This window comes from Vanellus vanellus (genome assembly GCF_965231255.1).
Source record: "Vanellus vanellus genome assembly, chromosome: 1".
NCBI lineage: Eukaryota > Metazoa > Chordata > Aves > Charadriiformes > Charadriidae > Vanellus > Vanellus vanellus.
Window position 1 is genome coordinate 101,393,707 of NC_138905.1, and position 24,776 is coordinate 101,418,482.

Sequence of the window (24,776 nt, forward strand, 5' to 3'; positions counted from 1 at the left end):
AAGCTGTATTTTCTTGCTTAGGATTGCTCTGGCAACTGCTCTACAGTAACAAAATCTGTGCTTTCCAGAAGATTTTAGGAAAGTGGACCATGGCATGGTTAACAATCTATGTGTACTTCTCAGTCAATATGAATTTAAGATCACTTCAAATTCTCTTCCTGCTGGGCTGATGGAAAGATTGGGCTGGTGGAAAGATGAGAGAGGGAAAAGTTGATTGAGGATGAGTAACAAGAATCAAAGTCCTTGCATCAAGCCAGGTATGCGGGTTAAACTTGTGAAGACCAATAAAGCCATGTGCGGCTAAGTAAGGTAGCCGTGCTACTGAAATAATGATTCCCTGATAAGCAACTAGATAATAGGCTGAAGGACTGAGGAAGAATAAGAGATTCAGGATTGTGAAGTGTACACATACACTTTAAAATTTTCTTCAGAAGGCGGTAGATTTTGCAGACTTCAAACTGATGCTTAGTCAGTCTTACCACCATGTTTGCATTCGCTACTGCTAAAAGCAGTGTCCTAAAATTTATCATGCAGAAAAATACACTCTAAAAAATGTTTCCCAAAGACTACCTAATCCCAATAGCATTAACTTACATGATCTTCTAATCTACATATTTTCTATCCTAAAAGTCATGCTGTCCGTGACTTTGATCTCCACAAAACCTAGAACGTTTTTGTTAAGTCTGTCCTAATATAACAAACAAGGAGAATATGTTTGCTTTTGTGTTTCTAAATGACTGTGTAATAATGGTGAAGACTCAGAATTTGTGCTTGCTCCAGGAAGCTGTGGAAACTTGAAATAGAACAGTGGAAGTCACAGCAATGGCCTTTCCTGGTCGCTAGGCTTGGAGGATGTTGATGGTGGTGGTGTTATCTCTGAATGTTGACTTGCTAATTTTAAGACATTTCAGCCATCCTGCACTCTCTGAAAGTATTAGGGGACAATTGAGCGTACACTGTGTCCTCTTCCTTTGCTTTCCTGGATGCAAGGACATGCTTACATTTAAAGGAAATGTGTTAGCTTCAGAGGATTGTGGACTGAGGTTATAGTGGAGTTGTGGAGATAAAATGGATTTTGCAGAAATGAGATACAGTTTGTGGTTTAACGGGGCATCCAGGCATGCACGTGGTCACTTATCGTGGCAAGGGTAGTTGCTTAGGTGACAGAAATCACTTAGTTTTGGATTGCTTTTTATTACGAGGATGTCGTTCCTGTACAGTTCCGGTACAGAGAGTGGCCTGCCTTTCAAAATATACCGAAGTTGTTCTCCCCCGCGTCAACCCATATCTTCAGTAGCACACGAGAGAGATAGCGGTTGCAGTAGCATTTTTACTGTTTTGGTTGCAGTTCATCTGTTTGTGACTGTGGTGTTGCGAATGAACAAACTGTTTAATTGAAGTCCTTTCTTTGCTTCTGATGTGTTGTCAATCTTACTGGTTTCAGACACATTAAGCGAAACTGACAGCACCATCTACAAGTGGAATACAGCCCTGGATTTAGGGGAATGTGACTCAGCATACTTTTTCGTTTTATTGGTACTGTAAAATTCAATTATTGTATGTATTTTCTTGTATGTTACTGGTTTTGGCAGAATTACAACCAAAGAGAACTGTACTTTTGGCACCAGTTTTGTTCTGTATCTGCGGGTACAACGCATTTATCAAAAAGCTTTTCTGGTTTCCGTTCACATTTGATAAGAAGGAGGTCTCCATTTTGCTTACTGGCTCTTGGTCAGGATCCTGACTGAAACATGGCAAATGAGCTTTCAAGTTTGATGGTAATTTGCATTAAGTTTGCATTAATGTTCTTAGTCTTCATTAGTCAGTGCCTGAAACTCAAATATTTATCTACGTGATAGCACTCCTGCCTTTACCTTTGCAAGCCTTTCCAGCCTGGATTTTGGAAGCCGGTTTCGGCGCGCAGAAGCTGGGTGGGCAGCCATTAATTGAAACTACCATTAAACAAACTTGCTGTTGCCACGGGGGTTGCTCTTACTGAAGGAGCGCACAAATGCTGGTGGACAAGCGAGCTTTTGGGAGAAAGAAAGAGGGTACATGGTGACTTTGTTTTGCCAGGCCACGACGACTGCAGCAGGAGATGGCCAAGAGAGCAAGATGCCCTCTCTCACGGGGGGAGTTTGTGGGTCACCGGGGCCCTATTCAGGCAAAGCGCTCAGAAGAGGAACTGCCTGAGCGTTTCGGCAGCCTCAGATTTTAGCGCTGCTAAACCAGTTACAGTTGCTGAACTGGGGCCTGGTTGTTCTCCTGAGTGCCGTTCCCAGAGAACGGGCTGTCTGAAAATGTGCGTAAGACATCTGTGTGAATAATTCCCAAGTTTCTCACATTTTTTTTTTCCCTTTGCAGCGGCAGCAGGTTAAGCTAGAGCTGATCCCCGGCGCGGTCCAGAGGGGGCTGTCGAGCAGCTGAATAGCAGCCGCCAAGTCGGGGTGAGGCTGGGCCAGCCAGGAGCCAAGGTCTGGTGAAAAGTCATTAGCAGAGGCCTGAGGGAGGTGGCGCGGGTGGCAGCAGCAGCTGGAGCTGGTCCGGGCTGGGGACCAGTTAAGCTCATTAATGGAGGGTCCGGTCACTGCCTAATCCCGGTTCACCTCCTGGAAAGGCGGAGGGGACTGGAGGACAGTGCAGCTTCCCACGGTAAATAAAAAGAAAACCACGATCAACCAAAAAAATCAATGAAACAAGCAAACAAAAAACCCTCAAACCCACGCCGGCACCTCCTGGGAGCGACGGGACACAAGGGGGAGGGGGGGCGGTGGTGGGGCCGGACGGGCGGAGCTGCCTCCCCATGACCGCCGGGGGGCGCCCCCCCCCCCCCCCAGCCCGCCCCGCTCCGGCCATGCGGCTGCCGTGCACGGCGGTCCGGCTGCTGCCGACCCCCCGCCGGGCCGGGGCCGCCCTGGTGCCGCGGCGAGCGGTCGCCCGGGCTGCGGGGCAGGTGAGGCGGCGGCAGGGAAGGGAGGGGGAGCGGCGCGGCTGGGCCTGGGTAGCCGGAAGCGCGGCGGGAGGGGCGCTCGGCCCCTTCCTGCGCCTCCCTCGGGCGGGCTGGGGCCCGTAGAGCGGTATGGGAGTAGGCCCGGCCGCCGGCGGCTGCGGGGGGGTGGCGGGCAGCGCCGGAGGGGCCCCTCTGTGCGTTGTGGAGGGAAGGTTCTGAGTTTGAAACGGCGGCGTTGGCGGTTTGGGGTGGTTTAACGCTCCTGGGGGCGTTTGTAGTTGCAGAAGGAACCCCGACACCGCCTGGCGACCGGCGCCGGCGTCCCGCTCGGCAGCGGTCGGACCTCGTTTGTAATCCCCGCGTCCCTTCTGGAAATGGGCCTGTGTGTCTCGGGTGTTCGTACTCCGTACGGAGAGCTCCTCGAACCCACTGTCGCCGGCAGCGCTGCCCCCGGCGGTGTGCGGCTGTGGTAGCGCGGTGCCCCCCTCCTCCCCGCCTCCGCCGTGGGGCAGCGCCGCCCTCCCGTACGCGGGTGGCTTCACGTTAGAGAGAGGAAAACGGGAGCCGCAAGCGCGCTGTGAGGTTTAATTAAGAAATTAAGAGACGACAGAAGTAACTGGGAGCCGAGCAGGTTCTGCTCTCCGCCGGTTGTTTCCGCTCGGCGGGGGGCGGTGCTCGGCCGGGGGCCGGGCAGATCCCCCTCCCGGGAAGGGGAGGGGAGGGGGACGGACGGACGGACGGACGGACGGACAGCAACACTTAGTGTCTCCCTGGGGGGTTTCCTTCAGAATAGCACAAGTTTGCTTAGAAGACAAAAGTTCTTCCCCCGACCAATAAAATATAAAATTTTCATAGGTTAAAAGAACCAGAAAGTATAGCCGATTTATTTTATGTTATTTTTCTTACTCCTGGAATAAAGTAGTTACTGCGGTGCTTTGCAGCTCGAATCCAGCTGATTTCCGCAGTGATTCAAATTAATTTCTTTCCTTTAGTTAAGCACGTGGGTACCTCTTGGCAGAGGTGATCACAGTGCGTGATCATAATCATGCTTTGCGTATTCTGCTCCTGGTATATCAAGAGTCCCAGGAACCACTGTATTATTAGCATAGTGGATACGGAGAAGGAGTATTATCAACAAGATTTGAATGACCTCTTCACAGGTAGGGAAGAACAGAGTGTGCTAGCTTAACTTGTTCTCTGAAATTTCTGTTACGTCTTAATCACATGTGTAATGTGACCTTGATATTTGAGCATCCTAATATCACTGATGCTAAGTTGATTTAAGTTGATAAAAAGTTCTTTTAATAATTCTAGTGGGAACTAGGGAGGGTTTCATTTGTTTGTTTTCATGACTTTTCTTTTTTCTTCCTTTCTCTGAAGCTGGAAAATAAAACAACAGGGAAACTTCAAAAGCAGATTTGTCAAGTAGTTCTGGATCATTTTGAGAAGCAGTACACAACGGAACTGGGAGATACATGGATCAGTGTCAGGTCTGTTTTGGGGAGATGGGAGAGGTTCTGTTATTTTTTTTTTTAAGTGCTTCATAAAATAAATTTGAAGAGACTCATGGACTGTAATAACTGTTTCAGTTTATTTTCACTTTAGAACTAGCATAAAAGTATGAAATAACAGAAGACTAAAACTTAGAATTTTTTATTTTTTTCCTTGACATGATTCTTTTGGACGTGATGATGTTTCTATTCTCTTGTATGCATATGCACTGCTGTCCTGGTTCCGGCAAGGATGGGGTTAATTTCCCCAAGCAGCCGGCAGGGGAGGCACGTGTTCCATACCACGTGACCCATGCCCCGCTATAAGAGGCGCGAGCCGGGGAGCGGGAGTCAGTTGCCCTCGGGGGCGGGCTGCGGCGGTGCGGGTCCGGTCGGTGCCCTGCGCGGCGGTACTGTAATCGCGTTCTTCTATTCCTTTACCGGTGTTATTGTTTTTCTTTCTTTCTTTTCTTTCTTCTTCCCTTTGTCTGTTCTGTTAAATTATAATATTTCAACCCACGAGTTTTGCCCTTTTCTGCTGATTTTTCCCACGGCTGTGGGAGTCGAGCGAGCGGCTGCCTGGTTCTCTGTTGCTGGCTGAGGCCAAACCACGACAACTGCAAATAGACTGCTATCTTCTGTTTTCAACTATTTTGTAAAAACATGGTCTAAAAATCATCCCTTTATACTTAACAGGTGCTGTTAGGGTTTTTTTCTACAACTTTATAGTATGCTGAGACACTAGGACAAAGGTGTTAGGAGAGAAGTACATCTGCTGATTTCTTTCATTAGAAGAAATTGAATATTAACGATATGTACAGAAAAGGCTATCACTTAATCTGGGCCTTGATCACACAGCTGCTAAAGATCTGGCTGTGGTACTGAGAGAAGCCATCTTCCCTTTCCTGCTAGCTGGTGGTTGTTGCTTGTAGGAAAGCCATCAGAAGATTTCTTCTGGAAAAGTTCACTGCTTAGCTTATACACTTTTCAACAGGAATTTGAACAAAAGCAGTTGACTTTGACCTGAAGTGCATAAGGAGTGCTCCCATGATCATTACCATGTTACTTTGAAGGGAAAGGCATCTTACCATGTGATTTCACTGAGGGCCCTCTTTGGTTTAGCCTGTTTGGATTAAAAAGTAGATTATAATAAGTGTCTCCATTGTTGTTTGGGTTTGGTTTGGTTTTGGTTGTTTTTTTTTTTTTTAAAGCACAGATTTATAGCATTAGTTTAAGTGAATCAACTTAAAAACTTTGTTAGATTGGATCAATGTCTCTTGGCGTATATCTCTTTTATGTGGTGAATATTCCTGAGGAGTATTTCTTGAGGCTAAATGAAAAAATACTGAGAGAAATTCAAATAGAAAATGGGCGAAAAGTCTGAAAAAGTGACCTGAAATGCAAACAAGTGTGTTCCTACAAAATAAGTGCTGCTTTTTTACTGTCTTCCAGGAGTATCTATTGGTTGCAGAACATAAAAGGAAATTTAGAAAAGAACACTTGTAAAAACTGCATTTTAGTGTCAGCTGGAATAATGATTGCAAAGCCAATGTGATTCTTTTTGTTGGGATATTTACAAGTAGTATTGCAGTCATTCTTTGTCCCTAGGGAAGTACTGTATAGTCAGAAAGAGCATTAGATTTCATAATTTATAACTTCTACAGTCATTTATTAAAAAATTAGGAAAAATAGAGAACATCTTGTTTCAGAAGTGTTTTAAATGGAATAATTAGAATTTCCTATTAAAATTCTTTTCCTGCATACTTTTCTTAATTTTATCTAGTCAAAATGATTCCTTTTTGATTGTACCAGAATCATCCAATGGTGAGATTGCTACCCTCATGTAAGAAAAGACTTCCTACGCTATGGAAAGCTCATTTTATTTGCCAAGTTATTAAATAGCTTTTTCTTTTTTCCACCTAGAGATGTACTCACATACCCATTGTGCTGGCAGTACGCTGTCCTGCTTAACAAGTTCAGCCAGTCCACTGAACTGGAGAACATCTTGCGTGTGAAGGGATATCATCCTGCCTTTCAAGGACCTTTGCCCTATCTTCCGGAATCATTGAAGTGTTACATTAGGAGAACTCCTGGGAGATTCCCTGCACAAAAACACCGGGCCGGGAAACTGAAAGAGTATTATCTGCTGAATGCTGCTTCGCTGTTGCCAGTGCTGGCGTTAGAAGTGAAAGATGGGGAAGATGTTTTGGATCTCTGTGCTGCACCAGGGGGTAAATCAGTAGCTGTGCTGCAGTGTGCCTATCCAGGTAATGTATCGAGGTGCTTTTAGAAGCTGATCCCTGTCTCTGTGCCTGGGCTATTTCAGTTGTGCCTGTTTTCTGTACAAGGTTTAGATTTGGGGCAAAAAAACCCAAACAATTGATATTCCAGGTAGTTCCATGCTGGTTAGTAAGATTTTCATGAAGTCAGTTTCCCTAAAGGAGGATAAAAAATGCAGTAGTTATTTAAATATAGGTTACTGCAGGCTGACAGACAAAAGTGGAGTAGCTCTAAGTTTTAATTCCTCCACTGGTTCCCTTATTGTTATTTCTCAGGAAGTTACTTAAAATCGTGTAGATTTCTTGGCACAGGGAGGTAAGTAACCTGCAATCTTAGAACACTTGTACCTTTTTCTTTCTTTTTTTCTTTTCTCTGCTACCTCTCTGGCCAGTGCTATGCAAATAGTATAAGTAAATTTAAGTGTACTGGTGTAAAACGGAACATAACAAATTATGCGTGCAAGATCTAGGCAGAGGGAGAAAGCTGAAATGATGAGGAATTGGTCTGTATCAGTGTTTAATAAGCTCCGTGTCTCAATCCACCTTGATGTTGCCGGAGGGCGCTATGATAATCACAGCGTTTAAAACGAAACAGCAAGCAGCAGCTCAGCTCTTCCAGGCCACGGAGTTAAAGCAATCTGTGATTGCTGTTTCCAAGTTTATATGTTAGCTTAGGGGGTAATTGTCTCAGAATGTTCACAGCACCTTATGTTCTTACTGATGAGACTGTTACTATAACCACCCGCACCTCTTGATTATAGCTGGTTCTCCCTTCCTTTTCTAGAGGAATGAGGTGATGCCACTGAGGTAAATTAAATGTGGGTTGCCCTTTCAAAAGGTTTGGAAAAAACCCACTTTTATAACATGGCTGCTTCTGAACATACCAAATTGTTTAAGATGTAAGAAAGTTGATTCTTAATATACCTCAGTGAATGCTAAGATGTACTGTATTGTGTGTGGCAAGCATGGTGTTGGACAACCTGTGGAGATGTGAAAATAGAAATTTTATTAAATTAGAAGACAGGACTAAGGAAAAAATAGCATGCTGTTTTGCTGGTCTGGGTGTAAGCAACAGCAGTGTTTCTTCTGCAGGGGTAGCTACTCCAGCTACATTGTTAAACGTAAGTGCAACCAAAAGGCTGTTGTTAAAACATTTCTAGCTTAAATTTCAAATAAATAAGGGGTTAGACTGCTTGGCTCAGGATACACAAAATTGATGTTTTACTTATTTAAAAGGCAATTATTAATTAGTAAGGGGTATGTACTTCATTGAGACAATGGGTCAAGGAGCCTGGAAAGGCACTCACTTAGCACTAGTCTTTGGGTATGGATCATGTTTAAAGTTTGTTTTACCATGGAAGTCTATTGCTACAGTTGGTATATGCTAGTAAGTATGTATGGATTACTCTGTAGGAGCATGTTGAAATTTACTTGGCTTTATAGAAATTCATCAGTGTTATAAAATGTGCAGTAACATATGCATATAAGGTGTAAACTCTATGGCAGTCATAGCAAAAGATTGGTACTTCTGAAATTGGTGTAACTCCTCATAGCTGTAAAAAAAAAAAAAAAAACAGAAAAAACAAAGATTTTAGGGTGTTTACTTTTTTTTTTTATTTTTCTAAGGTCAGTTTCACTGTAATGAGTATGATGATCTGAGGTCAAGATGGTTGAAACAGACAATAGAATCCTTCATCCCGGATCCTTTGATTAGCTTAATAACAGTCTCTGAACTGGATGGTAGACAGATTGGAGATCTTAAACCTGAATTATATGACAAGGTAATGTTATTACTTATTAGCAAATGATATTTCTGCGTTATGCTTCTTTTTCTTCATATGCTGCTCTCTTTAATTTTCTTTTTTTTTCTGGTCCCCGCAAAAATGTTTGACCTATCAAAGGGAACCAAGATCATGTAGGTGATTTGCAGAGCCTCAGGAATCACTTTATGAAGCCTGTTGTGCATTTATTCATGTATTAGATGATGTTATCCTTGGTAGTGAATTCTGAAGACCTTGTAGCTGTGTTCTTTACATGATGTGTAATTAGGAAAGGAGGAAACAAGTGAGAGCTATTCAGGTAGAGGTAAGTTTTGGAGCAGTAATTTCTTATCTTTTCCTGCCCCAATAACTCCATAAAAACATTTCAAAATGATATTAGATAATTTCTGCCCCTAAAAGGGAGAATAAAAAAGGCGTTTTAAGTGATTGCAAAAGTAAGTCGAGTAGGTTTTTGGCATACAGTGTTCATAAAGTGATTTTTTCTTTATTGTGAATTGTCTTATTTGCTCTTATTTGTTGTATAGGTACTGGTTGATGCTCCTTGTTCAAATGACAGAAGTTGGCTATTCTCTTCTGATATTCAGCAAGCTACACTTAGGCTAATACAAAGGAAGGAGTTATCTTCTTTACAATTCCAGCTGCTAAGGTGAGGAGTGCAAAGGAAAGCTACTAAAGGAGCTTTTTGTAATTAATAAGAATGACATGGGGGCAGTAACTAAAATCAGGTTTCACCATGTGAAAAGAATGTGAAGAATATGTTGGTGCAATTGCTGTTTAGAATAAAGAGTTAATCTAGGTTAATGTGAATATGGAAATTTGTAGGGGGTAATATAAAGCAGTGAGGCCTAGGTCTTCCACTACCATACTGCTGTACAGTCCTGTTAACTCACTTATTCAAATATATGTCCATTTTCAGATGACTCGGAACAGTCTGCTACCATATCAAAATATTTTCAGTGATGTCGTGGTTTAACCCCAGTCAGCAACTAGAAACATGCAGCTGCTCGCTCACTTTCCTCACCACTCCCCAGTAGGGTAGGGAGAAGAGGGAGGAAAGGAGGGGAAAGGGAAAAAACTTTTGGGTTGCAATAAAGACAGTTTAATGGAACAATAATGGAAAAGGAAATAAGAACTATAATAATAACAAAGGTAAAAGAATATACAAAATAAAGTGATTTAACACAAGCCACTCTCACCACCCAGTGATCGGTTGCCCAGCACATCCTGACAAGTGATCGTATATTCCTGTTCCTGGCCAACCGCCATTTATACACTTATCATGACATCTATGGCATGGAATATTCTGTTGGCCAGTTTGTTCTGTCTATGCTCCCTCTCAGCTTCTGTGGGAGGCTGAAAAAGTCTATGACTAATGTGAAGTATCGCCTATCAACAATTAAAACAATATGGATTATCAGTATCATCCTCACACCAAACCCAACAGCTACTAGAAAGAAAATGAATGCTATGCCAGCTGAAACCAGGACAAGTGGACACAGCTACAGTGGTTTCACGTGTATTCCTCAGCTGAAGCAAAAACATGCATACAATTTTTAATATTTTTTTTAACTATCTGTGAAAATAGTCTATAAACCTGCCAAGCTGGGCACTCTTTCCCAAACTCCTTTTGCTGCTGCTGTTCTTGTTCTTTCACAAAATTATCCCTTATGGTTCTTTATTACAGTCTTTTGATAACTGAGCTGTTACCAACCATCACTTAGGTCATTAGTTAATGCTGCCGCAGAATTTGCTTTCTGGGCTGTTTATATGAAGAGATTGAGTCTACTATCGCGCGTTCTTACATGCTGCTTGAATTTAAGACCCATTTGACTATTTGTAGCACAGAAAGACTACTGATTGTAATTAATAGAGTAAAAAAGTAAAAGAATGTGGGGTTTGGTGAGGGAGCGGGGATTGTTTGTTTTTTCAAGAACATCCACCCAATAATCCAAATCAAGGTTGTCATGTATTACAGTTTTTAATGACACCGGCCATAGGCTAGCATTTGTGTTGCATTTCAAACTTTGCTGTTTTTCTTGCTGGGGAAAAAAAAAGTGACTTCCCAATAATACCTTCTAGACCTGAGTGTTTTTTTGCAAAGTAACAGTCATGTCTGAACTCCATCTGTCAAATCAAATTGAGGGAAAAATAACATATTATAAAAAAGAAAAAGAAAGTTTTTATGGAAAGTTCCCATTGCAGCAGTTGAAGATAGTTTTGCATGACTTCCCGTGAAAAAAGGCCCAGCAGAAACCTATGATTTATAACAGAAATATGGGTATCTTATTGCAGTAATGCATCATGTCACCCATTTCCTTTGAAGAAATCAATCACGTTTAAAACACTGACCTGTTTCAGTTCTCTCTTTTCAATATTTGACATATGAAATCCAATTTGTGAACCCCTACCAAAAGAAAGCATATATCATGCAGAAAAATTTTAAGAATTTACATAAATCACTCCAGATTGTAATCCTGAAGTGGCGAACTCATGACAGCAGGAACCTTATTTTTAAAAAAATATAGACGTTCCTGTCAGTCCAAATCAGATTTAATTAAATTATTCCTAAATCAAGATGAGAACTTTGCTTCTGTTGAAAGTATACTTTACTATAGCAACAGCAATAAGAATTAGATTTGTAAGGACAAAGTATTTTTGATTCGTAAGTTGCAGTAAAAGGATGATAATTTCAATTTTGTAGCTCAGTGTAGGTCTGAGTAGTTCTGTAAATTGACCAATCTATTGTTATGTGCGCTGGAAATTTTTTTTGTCTTTTAATATATTTTGGAGCGTATGAAATAAATGCTTAGGTATCAATTTTGGAGATTATAAGCTTTATCGGCTACAGTATTTAACATATACTTAGTAAATGATGTAGCTGTCCACTGTTTTTTTATTGTTTCTTTTATCTGATCACTTTAGAATGAACTTCCAATACTAATGACATCTCAGATCCTGTGTGAGAGGTAAAAACAAAATTATAAAATGAGACCAGGAAAGGCTAAATGATTCATGCAAGTGCATTGGAAATTTGGCAAAACTAAGATTGTGGAATGCTAACCTATTAGAGCCTTTGTTTTATGGCTAGACTGCATAATATAAATAAAAAAATTGAGTTTAAATCCCGTTACTGATACTTCAGTAATATTCAGAGAGGCTGAACCTACATTAATCCAGCTGTACTGCATTTTATGTGAGTCAGCTCATGCAAAGCTACCTGTGTCTTATCTTTTCAGATTACCTGATGCTTTATGCTCATGGGCATTTCTCACCTTGGTTCCTGTATCTGTAAAACAAAAACAAGTATAAAGCTGTATCCCAGCGATTTTGCTGAGAGTAGTGTAAGAAATGTTGTGTGATTTGAAGATGAAACTTAAAGTATAAGGACCAAGCAATATTTTGGTTTAACAGTAGTATTAAGTATAAGGGTAAAACAAAAATGAGAAGAATGAAATGCAAAGAGGAATTCTATTTCATTTCTATCAAGTGGTACTCAGCCCAAAATTTGGGATTCCCACTTTTTTAATTAAGGAAATGGTTCACTTGTAATCTGTTTTTCTGGGTTTGGTCTTGTGCTTTTTTCTTCTTTTGGTTTGGTTTTGGTTTTGGTTTTATTTTAGCAGATCAACTTGGGGGGGGGGAAGCTGGGAACATCAGAGGGGAAATGAAGGAAGGAAAACTATTTTTTGCAATATAGTGTAATTTATTAAGTACATAGAGGCTTTAGAGAATGAAGATCTGAAAGAAGTATTGAAACTGATGCAGCGATCTTCCTACTCCAGCCTGTATAAAATCTGAAATGTAAATAAGTGTCATCAATGCTGAACAGCAAATCTTATAAGTAGTGAGGGCACCACTGATTTGAACAAAATTGAGATTGTAATGATTGTTAATAACAAAACCAAAGCATCCCTGCTGAGTGCTATAATCCAAGAACACACTGCAAATCTTGTTATTATTTGGAGTGTTCATGCAGAAAATAAATTTCAAAGTAAGGAAGGAATGTTCATTTCCTGATACTGAATGCTAGCACAAAATGCAGCGGTTCCCATAAGTGAGTTTACCAATGTTATCTGTTTTCAGATAGAAATTAAATTTTGGGTTAAGCTCGAGTGCATAATAAGTTAGTGGGGAAACTGTTACGGATGTTGTAATTATTCCTAGACCAGTTACTGCAGCTGAAAGAAACTGCTTTAGGGTTCAGCTGAAAGTAAATCCAACAGGATACAATTTAGAAAACGTGGCAAAGGCATTCAGACTACTCTAACTCTTCTGTACACAACATCTCTCAGTAATTAAATAGCTCTAATTGGTGTTTAATACAGTTCTGGTCCACAGGAGCTCAGACTAACTTTAAATGATACATATTGGCTGACTTGACTTTTTCACCTTTTTCTCCCTAGTAGTTAGCTACAAGGGAGACTGTTTTGAGTGCCGAAGACATGCATACACAAAGTTAAGAGATTTGGGGGAATTCAGGGTGCATGAGAAGTTTGAAGGACCTTGAACATTCTGTGCTTTGGATTACTGGTGGCAACAACACCAAGCTGTGTGGAGAGGTCAACACGCTGGAGGGAAGGGATGCCATCCAGAGAGACCTGGACAGGCTTGAGATGTGGGCCCATGTGAACCTCATGAAGTTCAACAAGGCCAAGTGCAAGGTCCTGCACATGGGTCAGGGCAATCCCAAGCACAAATACAGACTGGGCGGAGAAAGGATTGAGAGCAGCCCTGAGGAGAAGGGCTTGGGGGTGTTAGTTGATGAGAAGCTCAACATGAGCTGGCAATGTGCGCTTGCAGCCCAGAAAGCCAACCGTATCCTGGGCTGCATCAAAAGAAGCGTGGCCAGCAGGTCCAGGATTCTGCCCCTCTGCTCCACTCTTGTGAGACCTCACCTGGAGTACTTTGTCCACCTCTGGGTCCTCAACATAAGAAGGACATGGACCTGCTGGAGCGTGTCCAGAGGAGGCCCACAAATATGATCAGAGGGCTGGAGCACCTCTGCTATGAGGACAGGCTGAGAGAATTGGGGTTGTTTGGCCTGGAGAAGGCTCTGGGGACACCTTACAGCAGCCTTCCGGTACCTAAAGGGGGGCTACGGGAAAGATGAGGAGGGAGTGCAGTGATATGATGAGTGGTAATGGTTTTAAACTGAAAGAGGGTAGATTTAGATTAGGTATTAGGAAGAAATTCTTTAGTGTGACGGTGGTGAGACACGGGAACAGGTTGCCCAGGGAAGTTGTGGATGCCCCATCCCTGGAAGTGTTCATGGCCAGGCTGGATGGGGCTTAGAGCAACCTGGTCTAGTGGGAGGTGTGCCTGCCTATGGCAGGGGGGTTGGAATTCAGTGATCTTTAAGGTCCATTCCCACCAACACCATTCCATGATTCTATGAAATAAGCCATGCAAAATGCTCATTTTCCTAGTTTATCTCTTTTGAGTTGTATGCTAATTTTTCAAAACTCATGATGAAGTATTAAACTTGCATGGATAAAAACAGGAAACGCTTTATACATCCTAGTTAATGAAATGTTTCAATCCCTGTTTTGCTTATAATTATGGTTTTTAAGGAACTATATCTGATTCTGTGTAACTTACATATCTCCTTTTACAAACTCTATGCGATACTGAGATAAAATGAATGTTTCCAGTTCTACACAGAACTTTTTTCCTTTGGATATCAATCATAACATGGTACTTGAAATTGCTGATCATTTTCACGAAAAGGTTACCAAAAGTTTTGGGTTGTTTTTTTTTTTTCCTTTCTCAATGAATAGTTTGGGAGGTAGAAGGGTTGTGCACATGGTTTTACTTGGAAGGAAAAATAAAAAAGCCTCAACCCAAGTATTCTGAACCTATTTTTCTGAACTAAAGGGTACTTAAAGCATTACTTAATATCATATGTAAGTAAACAGGTGTTGTGCAAGCAGCTTCATAAAGCTTTTTATTTGTGTTTGTCTTGCTGCTTCACCCGGTTTTCACCAGAGCAGAGACTGCTGATGATGCAGCGACTTTGCATGGTGATTTACCAATCTGCACACGTGGAAATTAAAGTGAGATTGACATTTTCCCTTACGTCATCAGGTAGAATTGGCAACCTAAGTCTCTAAAGGCTAACGTACATGCCACTGGACCCACTTTATTTTCTCCAGTCCAGATCTTTGAAAATATATCCTACACTGAGAATAAATGTTAAACTTTGTTGAAAATGTAGGACACAAATATAAAAACCTTAAGTTACAAGTTGCTCTGTTTTCTCTGGTATGTGAAAATTAGTGATGTGGTTTCATAGAATACATATAGTCATAGATTTATTTGTTGAAAGAGAGTCTTTCGCATAGTGTGTAGTAAATACTGTTATTTACTGGAAAAATACTGATATTCCTCCTCCCACGTTCAGTGTCACCTCTGTATTTTCACTGAAATGTAGAGTTTTACACGTGTACCTAGGAAAGGAATTGTGTGTTCTGAATTGTGGGGTTTTTTTGTTGTTGTAGAATGAAGGCAAAAATTGTTTTTTATAAATATACCACTGTATAGTTTGGGTACCAGCATATGGTACCACTGTAACATTTCTGCTTTCACAAAGACAAGAGCCTTTATGGCACATAGACATGTAATGATGGAGTAAAAATGAAAATACTCACAATTAGGTAGTTGTCATATCCAGGCAAAGTGATTCGGTTTTGTTTGTCATTTGCTACTGATGAAAACAATATCAGCCTTTAATGTTCATTGCAACAGCAAGGAGAGCCAGTGTCTTGAGCCTTTAAAAAAATTTACTGTCATAGAAGTTGCTTGAGTTTTAGTGTCCGGCATTAAAAGCATGGCAAGTCTGAATGTCGTGGGGTAAGGAGAAGCACAAGGGTGTGCCTCCAGAGGTACGATCACTGCCTTGTGCCAACAGATTTCTGTATGAGCGTGTGCTGGACTCCTGCGCAGGAGCTCCCTGGGTGAAGTTTAGGGAGCGTTCTGAAGTGACCGGAGGAAATTCTGAACCATGGTACTGGAGGCGAAGAGGTGAGCTGAGGAGAGAAGCAAAGTGGATGCCATTTTCTCTGGAGAAAGGGAAAAAGGCACATAGGAAAGTGGAGAAAATCACGTTGAGGATTGCTTCATCACACTGTTTTTAAGCTCTTTCCATGGAATTTTTCCCTTTGCTCTGCTGTAGTGGACCATTTAATCCACTTGTTATCCATAACTGTCTAGCCAATTAGCTCCACTGGGAATTTTTCAGAATTGCAACTGTTGGACCAACAAATCTTCTGTGGGTTGTGTGGATGATTCCTTCTTTAAGTACTTTCCATCTTGGAAAAGCTGAATAGTTTGAACGGACTGATCGCCCCAGGCTCCAAATTGGCCATGCTGTTCAGGGTGTCTTACTGGGCAAACTGTGTCCTTACCCCTCTGGATGAAAATGGCTGGGTAGCTGTTGACTGGTGGCATGTTTGAGCTGTGCCATTCCCTGAAACGCTGTATGTTATGTTGCTGGAGGTATGAGTCATTTTACTGAGTTTTTTAGACTCCTGGTTGGTTTGAAGTTCTTCACAAAAGTGAAGAAAGTGAGTGCTGTGGCCATTGTTGTGGCTCCATTTTGTCTTCCATCAGAGACGTTAAAATAAAAAGTTTCTGATTTTAAAGTGCTGCCTGGTTTCTTAAGCCTTTGGCAGTGCCCTGTAAATAACTTACGGATCAAGTCCCTTATGATATGTTGCAACACAAAGTTTATTCAGTTAATAAATAAATGCATGAATAAACAAGTAAGCCACCCAGAAGCTAGGTAGCTGTTTTGGGATCATGGATTTAAATTCAGACACAAATTTTGCTTTAATTTCACCTTCAGTCCTTGCTATGTATGGTTCATAAGCTGTAATGAAAAATGCTAACTCTAAAGGTGTGTGGCAAAGTCTGTAGAGGGTTTCAGAGGTCTTTCGTTCTCCCTTGTGTAGCTTAGACGGTTCTGCTCGGGCTATATATGTTTTTCTTCCTGCAAATAATGTTTAGGCTGGGAAGAGGGATGGACCTCTGAGAGTGTGTAAAGTAAGAAGGTAATTCTGGGATGACTAAAACGACGGAAGGATTGAAGGTTTGTCACAGCAGAAATGGACTACCTCCGGCTGCTGGAGGCTCGCCAGCTAGAAACAGCCTTGCTGTTAGTGATACCGAGCGTGCGGAAGCGCAGCACGTGGGCACGCGAGGCAGCTGCAATGCTGAGAGTGGAAGCAAAATTCTTGAACGTTGTGTTGGCACTTGTGGCTCTTAAATCTGAGAATGGGAAATGACCCAATCTGTTACCACTACAAGGGTAGTGCGGTTCTGCTGTTGCGAAGGATATCTCATAGCCCTGTGTTAACAGGATGAGTATTTTGGAAGTCACCGTGCATTAGAGGAGAAGGCACAATAATGTTAAACTGAAGGTTCAGTCTTTGCTTTAGAAGAATTCAAATTGTTTGCTATAGAAATGTTATTTATCAGTGTTTTTTCGGACAAATTTTGGCGAGAGCAGAACAGGGTGGGTTTTGGGGGTTTGCAGGTTTGGGCTTTTTTTTTTGGTGGCTGTGTCTACTTTTATTTATAGTTCAGTCTAATGATGAAAAAAAAGCAGTTCACTTCATGTTTCTCCCATTGCTACTGTGTTATTCTGAACTGCAGTGTCTCTCCACAGTAGCAAAGCTTACTTAGAGAGGAGCAGAGGGAGTACATGCTTGGGGTATGGAGAGAATACTTGAAGTAGTGTCGCTGTCTCCTGTGCACATCTGTCACCACCCATCACAAAGTATTAAAATTGGTATTTTGATACAGGAGGAATTTCCTTATCATTTTGACTTAGTATGGAGGGAAAAAAAAAAAACCAAACACAAAACCTTTAACATGCAGGACATAAGACCACAATTTATCTGGACTGTTGTAAGAGGAAGAAGGAAATGTGTGATATCTTTAATCAATGAAAAGAATAGGATTGAGGATAAAAGCAAATGCATCTTGAGATGCTTTATGTCTTGAATAGCTTGTAAAAGGGTTGGCAGTGTTTATTCTGATCAGACATTATTTTGCATATTGAGCAGAAGTACATCCTAGTTGCCAAAAGATGGCACTGTTGAAGTGTTGTATTATTTTAAATTTGCCCTAGAATATATGTAATCTTTTTACTTTAACACTAAAAATGGTTGAATGATTAACATGATTAATACTGGCCCTTCCAATGGCATGCAACATAAACCCAAGCACAGGAGGACTAGGCTGAACATGCAGGTACTAGCTATACTATGAAATACATATTTATTGTCTGCCTATTTTTAAAATTGTTTGAGACACCAAGACTTTTAGAATGAACAAAATATCAGCCTATCATGTTTCATTTTCTGTTAGTGTGAAAAAATCCTCTTTTTAGGTTCTTGCTAACCATGTTGTAGTTGCATGTAAGAATGTTTTTTGTTTTAGAGTTGTCATGTGGCTCTTGAGGGGTCTTCTTTCTGTGAGATATTAAATAATAATACTGCTCTGTTTTCCCCAGTTTATTGTTAGCATCTTCTCCATTGTTGGAATTAAAGTAAATCTTGAGAAATAAACTAAACAAAACTGCTTTAAAATAATAAATTTCTTTTTAAAATCTTATCCAATACTCCTGTTATACGAGCAGTTAGGATAGATTATTCTAATGCATCTTGTGTACCCCTGACTTCCATAGTACAATACGTGCCATTAAACCTGTATCCAAAGACACACCCTGCAAAAATATAAAGTATTGCTAATCTTTTTTTTTTTTTTTTTTTTTTTTTTTTTTTTAGTAAAACCTCATTGCCGGGGGGGAGGGGAGAGCAATCTACATGTATTAAATTGTTTTAGAATACTTCCAGAATGGACTGATGGACTGGACATCAACCACCCTTTTGTTTGGATTACAGATGTGTCTTGTGCTTATGTGCTGGGAAGATTTAAGTGTGGATTCGATGGCTATAAAGTGGTAATGTCAGTAGTATAAAGCAAGTGTGGAGAAGCATCAGGCACATTTCTACAGAATGATGTAGAATCTCGCTCTATCCTGCAGTTTTCCTGCTATTGTAATTCCAAGCTATTGAAGATTAGGAAATATCATTAAAATTTTGGACTATTTGACGTCATTAGAGTATCCTAAATTGTCATACGCTGATATGTACTAAAGTTGTGTTCAGAACCCCAGAAGAGAAACGACTTTTTTTTTTTTTTCTCTTAGTTTAGCATGTGTGTTGTAACAAATATGCAATAGTACTTGCAATTCTATAATGTAATTACTTTTTGTGTACTGTTGTATATCATCTCCTGGAAGAAGTAACCTTGGAGATGTTGTATATAGGCCTTACATGGTTAGTAGGGCATATTAATGGCTTTCACCAATTTTAGGGTTTTTTTGCTATGCCTTGACTATCTAAACCAGTAACCTCATACTTCTGCAGTGGTGTAGTATGATAACATCCAATGTAAAAGCTTGAGTTACGTGTCAGCTGCCAACAGTGGTAGTGCTTCTTTAGGGTCTTGATTGCAAGTACTAAGGGGTTGTCCTGTTGCTAAAAGAGAAGTGGTTGTACGGAAAGGTGAACAAGTCATGAGGCTCCAGAAAAGGTTTCCTATGCTTTTAATGTGTATTCTTATGTTTCTCCATATAAAGCTTGAAACTTTGCAGTCTTATTGCCTGTAACATGTAGAATTCATTATGGCAAATGTATATACCTGAATTTAATATTATGGAATTGAGTATAACTATATTTAATCTATACTTAAACTAAAAGTTTTAGTTCTTTAATAAACATGAAGGTCATCTGTACCACTAAGAGAAAAGTAACTGCAGTTTAATTACCTTTAATATTTTTTATTTTTAGAAAATGTATATATAATATAATAAGCGGAATATGAAAAAATATTTTAGGGTCTTCTGCCCTAGCATCCTTTTTAATCAGTCTGGATTTGGAGCCCGTTTCTGGAACTAACAAAGTACCGTATAACAGGCATCAAATCCCTTCAGCTAGGAGTCGAGCTTTAAGTAAGCATTTGGGGGATAATCAGGATGCCTAATGTAAGAGGAATCTTACATTCTTAGATGGTGGGTTCATAGTAGCAGTGGTGGGTTCTGCTAGATGTCTGTAAGTTAGGCTCCAGCTCTGACCTATCCCTTGGATAAACTTGTTTCCCTCCATTGACTATAGAGGATGACTGGTTTCTTAAATTTATTTGCGCAAATTCTCTTATGAGTGAATTCTCTGTCATGCTGATGATTAGGGGACCAAACTCCCTGAATCTGCTTAGCCCAGCACGGTATCACCCTGTGACTTTGAGCCCAGCACTTCTTCACTTTGAATTTTGCAGCTCAGTGCAGGTTTATCAAAAGCCAGGCACGGCTTAATCAGGGATGGCGGTCGGTTGACTTTGAACACAGCCACTGAAACAACTGTTGCTGAACTTGACAAGATGGATAGATACATTGATTAACCTTGCAGCATAAAGTAATCCTTCTTAGATATTTTAATTCGTGACTTAGGTTCCGAATAAAGATAACTGCACTGAGCAGCCTGACCTCTTTGGGTCACGGGCCAGTGAAGATTCCCAAGCTAAGGAGGCTTAGAGTTAGGAGGGTTTTGATGTGAGATTTTCAGGATTTTGTTCAGAAGCCTGTGTTGCTTTTTGTGCTTAATCACTGCCCCAGTGACTCAGTTGTAGGAGCACAGTGCCTTTGAAAGTGTTGACTTGAATGGTTGTTACTTTATATATAGTAAGAAAAGGACACTTATCAAGTATCCAGGGTTTTAACCCTGTAAGCTGTATCTATATCCACTTTTTTGGTATTTACCTTTACCTTTTACCTTTTCTACTTTTTTCAAAGTAAAAATATTTTCTCACCTGTTTAAATGTTCATGTAGTATCTGGCTTATAGGTAGAAAACCAGTTGCCGTTATCTGCTTCTACGGGTAAATTTATCAGGTATGCTAAATGTACATCTTGATTGTCATGCAAAAAACGCTTTCACCTTTCCAAGCCGACTAGCTGCCCTCTCATGGCTTGGTATTCTGTATGCATAGAAAAGGTGTAGCTGGAGGGGGAAATTCTATGACAATGAGTAAAGTAGATGGTTTCTTATCATACTGTGAAGATCAGCTCAACTTTGAGAGCCCATTTAGACTTCAGCTTTGTTTTCTTTGAGCTCTAATGTGAAAGCTAGAAAGCTGGCAACTATTACATGGGGGAAAAAAAGAGCTTTTATGTTTTCCAGAGCTGGTATGGGGCCAAGTAGACGGGGAATCAGTGTGCAGTTTTCTTGCTGGCTTTTTGTTCATGAGAAGGGAAGGTTGTACATTCCTGCTCTGCTTGATGTTAGTTACCTTCCATACCTTCCACTGTGGTTGCTCTGACAGGCCAGAGAGCAGCAGGATAAGCCCAGCTGCTGTCTGCACAGCTGGAGCTGTGCCAGGACAGCTGTGAACAAGGAGGGTAGCTGGAGGGACAGTGGAAACAGCTTAGGGCCTCGGGTCCAGTACTGGTGCTTTTGCAACCTGCTAAGGAGTACATGTGTATTGGAACATGGAGGGGAAGAAGGATGAATATCTCGAACTGGGCAATTCAAATGCATTCTAGTAACTGCAGAATTTTAGAAAATAAGATCTGGAAGGCATGTTAGGATGACACCTGCTCTGTTTGACTGTCTCAAGGTGGCGTTGTAAATGTCGTCCCATATCAACCTGTGTCTAAAACATTCTTAAACATTTTTGCAGACTCTAAAAAGCTACTCAGAGGTCTGAGATAAGCTTGCAGTTTTGTGATAGCTTTAGCTAATTTTGGAAGCATCCTAGAATAAGTACATTAGGCTCAGTTAAACTGAAAATATTCAAACAACGTAAGTACTCTGTAACCTGTTCTTTACCTATAACAGGCTGAACTTGAACTGCTTACTCACTTAGACTAAATAGGCTAGCCATCTGCTCGCTCTCCACTGATAGAACAAAGGTATTAAACACTGATTTTTCTTTGAGCATCCTCTGTTGAGAAAGCTCTGTTCTCTTACGCTAACTAAAATAGGAGTGGTATAGGTTCCAGTAAAATATGTAATTGGCTTGCTGATAAACATAACCAAGACTCATAGAAGAAGTGAGCAAGATAATGTGTACACTCCCCAGAGAAAGAGATTGGTTATAACATGCAGGAGTTTTCACCTAGGAAGGTGAACAGAGCTGCATTATCTCTGTTTGAAACAGTCATTTGTCCTGGTGTTTCCTTACTATTTCGGACAGGACTTTCAGAGTAGCTTTGATCTGCAATCTGCTTTGATCCTGCTCGTGATGAGGCTTTTCTTTATTGACTCTTTTCCTGAAAAGGCCCAATCCTGTTAAAAGGACTTGTCTTTTTTCCCTTGTATTTTCTTCTTTCCTTTTTCAACTGTTTTTGTTCAGATATCACCCTTAGCGAGTCCTCAGCTTGTCTCTGGAGGAATTGCTGTTTCAATGGCATTGTGTTAGTTTATCTAGGCTTGGAATTATGCTCGCTGCATTTGGGGGCTGCTCATGTAATGTGGTTTGAGGATAAGGGGTTTTTTTCTTTTTGTTTTTTTTTTTATTTTTTCCTGTAGATTTTTTTTTCCTGTGTCAATGCAGTATTGTCAGTAATATCTATCAATCTAAGATTATTCAGTGTCTTTCCATACAGCATGACTGCGTGTCATTGTGCTCCACGAGTCCATGCTTCCAGTATCTGCCCTGCCCTCGTGCACCTGCTAAATTCCCAGTGACACACTTGCAGTCCCCTGAGCACCTACCTTGTTGTCTCTCTGATATTCACAAACTGAGTAACAGCATTCACCTGTTCCAATTCTCTTGCTGTATTTTAATTTTATTTGCTTTAGCCCAGTACTATCCCTTTTCCAGAAGCAGTGAGGTGATCTGTTTGAATACTAGTTTACAACTCAGTCTTCAAGCCATTATGTCCTCGAAGGCTCCAAAGCGTTTGATTAAAAGGGATTACCTTAAGAGAGCATTTTAATAGCAAATGAACTTTTAGTGTAGCTTCGTCTTTCAGTTACATGGTGGCACCAAATTTGAAGAATGCTCTTCTGTGATGCAAGATTTGGGGATTTTTCCATACTCTTTTAATTTGCAATGGGTGAATATAGATTGCCTGTCTCATTTTTATACTCTTATAGGTTATATTTTATCTGTCTGAAAAAGGACCTTGCAGATCTGCTTTAATGTAAAGTAAACAATCTGTTTAAACTGTGTTTCAGTGGGGAAGTGAAAAAGAACATCTGTTCTGTTCATCCACCAGTAGTCACGAAGCTTTCAGGAAACTTGAAATCTTAAGGCACTATTTTGCCTTTGTTTAGTCAAAATTTGTCAACAGATTAATAGGAAAGGGCACATAAACAGACAATGTGATCCAATAAGTCTTTTTTCCTTAGGAAATTGGGTTGAAAAGTAGCAGCTCAGTGAAACCCCTGAGTCCTCTAACCTGCTAAACAAGTTGCAGAAATGTTCATGAAAATACAGCCCAGTAATTAGTTCAGGCTATTACTGCTATTGTACATTCTGATATTTGTTCATGCAAGCAGCTAGCTAAGTATCTAACTAGCACTTTTGATGTGGTGTAACCCATTTTGTACGCACACTTACAGCATTTTCACAGTTGTGTTGCACATATAAATGTTTGAAGTATATTCTGCAGCTTGGAATGGATGCTGCTTTCTACTTGTCATTGTTGTATAAAAAAAAAACCACTTCAGTTGACTGAGAATACATTAGTAAATGAGAAAACAAAATGTGTTGCAGCTAGTTTCCTGAACTGTCAATTATAAACTGTTAAGACAGTTTTATTATGTTATTTTTCTCATATGTATTTATATCTATTTATAACTCTAGATTTAGAAGTTTTACATGTTCCTGCTCCCCCCCCCCCCCAGTATGTCGCTTCTTATGTTGATTTATTTATTTTTTTTATTATTTGCAGGTCTGCTATTAAAGCATTGCGTCCTGGTGGATCTCTGGTCTATTCTACATGCACTCTCTCAAAGGCAGAAAACAGCGACGTAATAAATCTCATTCTAAACTCCTGCAGTAATGTTATGCCCGTAGACATAAGTGAAATGGCTAAAGCTGTTTCTCAGGAATTCACTTTTCTCAGTGGTACGCAACAGCATGAACTTCTGGTTCTCCCAGAGAAAGGGAGAGCATGGGGTCCAATGTACGTAGCTAAGTTAAAGAAAATGTAGTCCATCTGATGCTTGTTAGTTTTTTTTATAAGGGATATGTGATAAATTAATATTTATTTCTAATATAGTATGTGTATGCAAACATGTCCAAGGCAACTTGTATTTAGAGCATTGTGGTTTTGTATCAGCAGCTGCATAATAAAAAGGAAGCTAGACGCTTAGTTTAGCTTAAAATACTGAATGTGTCTTCTAATGTGGACTTCTAATGAAGTCCTTATGAAGTCAAGGGAGCTTTGTATTGTCTTTAAGGTGATGCACTTAAATGGATTTGTATCCTTGAATGGAGGTCTACTGTGGTGGGGTTTTGCACTGGTTTTTGTTTTTTTTAATTACTGATTTGTTTTTAATACACTACATTTTAAAATAAATGGTTTCGATGGTCTGAAGTCATGGAAAATCCTGCATTCTCTCTCAAACACGTATAGAAATCTGTTTTCCTGTAAGAACTGATTTGTATGCAGAGTTTGTCATCTTAAGTACTGACTATTCCGAGCACTGGCAAAACAGGTTTCATATTTGCTACGTTGTTTACTGGTTAAAAACTGTCTTTTGTTTACAGTTGCAAAGTTCAGCAGCTATATTAACACCAGCTTTTTCTTTTTTATATATTTTTGATCTTATGAAAATATGAATTGAAAGAGTAAATTACATTGAAATGTTCTTAAAACAGTAGATTTAGATGTGTTCAGCTTTGGTGCTCAGTTTGTGACATAATGCAATATATCCAGCATTGGCCAGAGCACATATTTGAAACAGAAGTAGACTGATTAATAACCACAATAATAGCACAGTGTTCAGAGAGTTTTGTTACATAATTACAGTCATGATGAGCAAAACAGACAATTTGGAAAAGTGGCGTGTCCACCAAGTTAAGATATGTTATGTTACCCTGATGAGCCTTGGCTCTGCATTCACAGTCGCAATTCTCCGTCAGTACAGCCGTGGTCATGGAGCACTCAACGTTTGTCCCCACTCTGAGCGTTGTGGCCGCTGAGAAGGTCCTGTCCCTGCTGTCTAGAGCAGCGAGAGGGCAGCGTTCAGAAGCCCAGCACC

General features: G+C 40.5%; 1 protein-coding gene across 2 annotated transcripts; it reads left to right on the forward strand.

Moving 5' to 3' along the window:
• Positions 1-2,854: 2,854 nt before the first annotated feature.
• On the forward strand, positions 2,855-24,121 carry NSUN3 (NOP2/Sun RNA methyltransferase 3; the record flags this gene model as incomplete). 2 transcript variants are annotated; one of them, XM_082484463.1, is made up of 6 exons in its annotated part: positions 2,855-2,953; positions 4,331-4,440; positions 6,364-6,707; positions 8,346-8,500; positions 9,025-9,146; positions 23,462-24,121. In XM_082484463.1, 6 exons carry the CDS (start codon positions 2,855-2,857, stop codon positions 23,721-23,723), a joined length of 1,092 nt encoding a protein of 363 aa, XP_082340589.1. In that variant the 3' UTR covers positions 23,724-24,121. The 2 variants fall into 2 exon arrangements, with proteins under 2 accessions (XP_082340589.1, XP_082340590.1); XM_082484464.1 differs by lacking the exon at positions 2,855-2,953 and adding an exon at positions 4,085-4,110.
• Between the last annotated feature and the right edge of the window lie 655 nt (positions 24,122-24,776).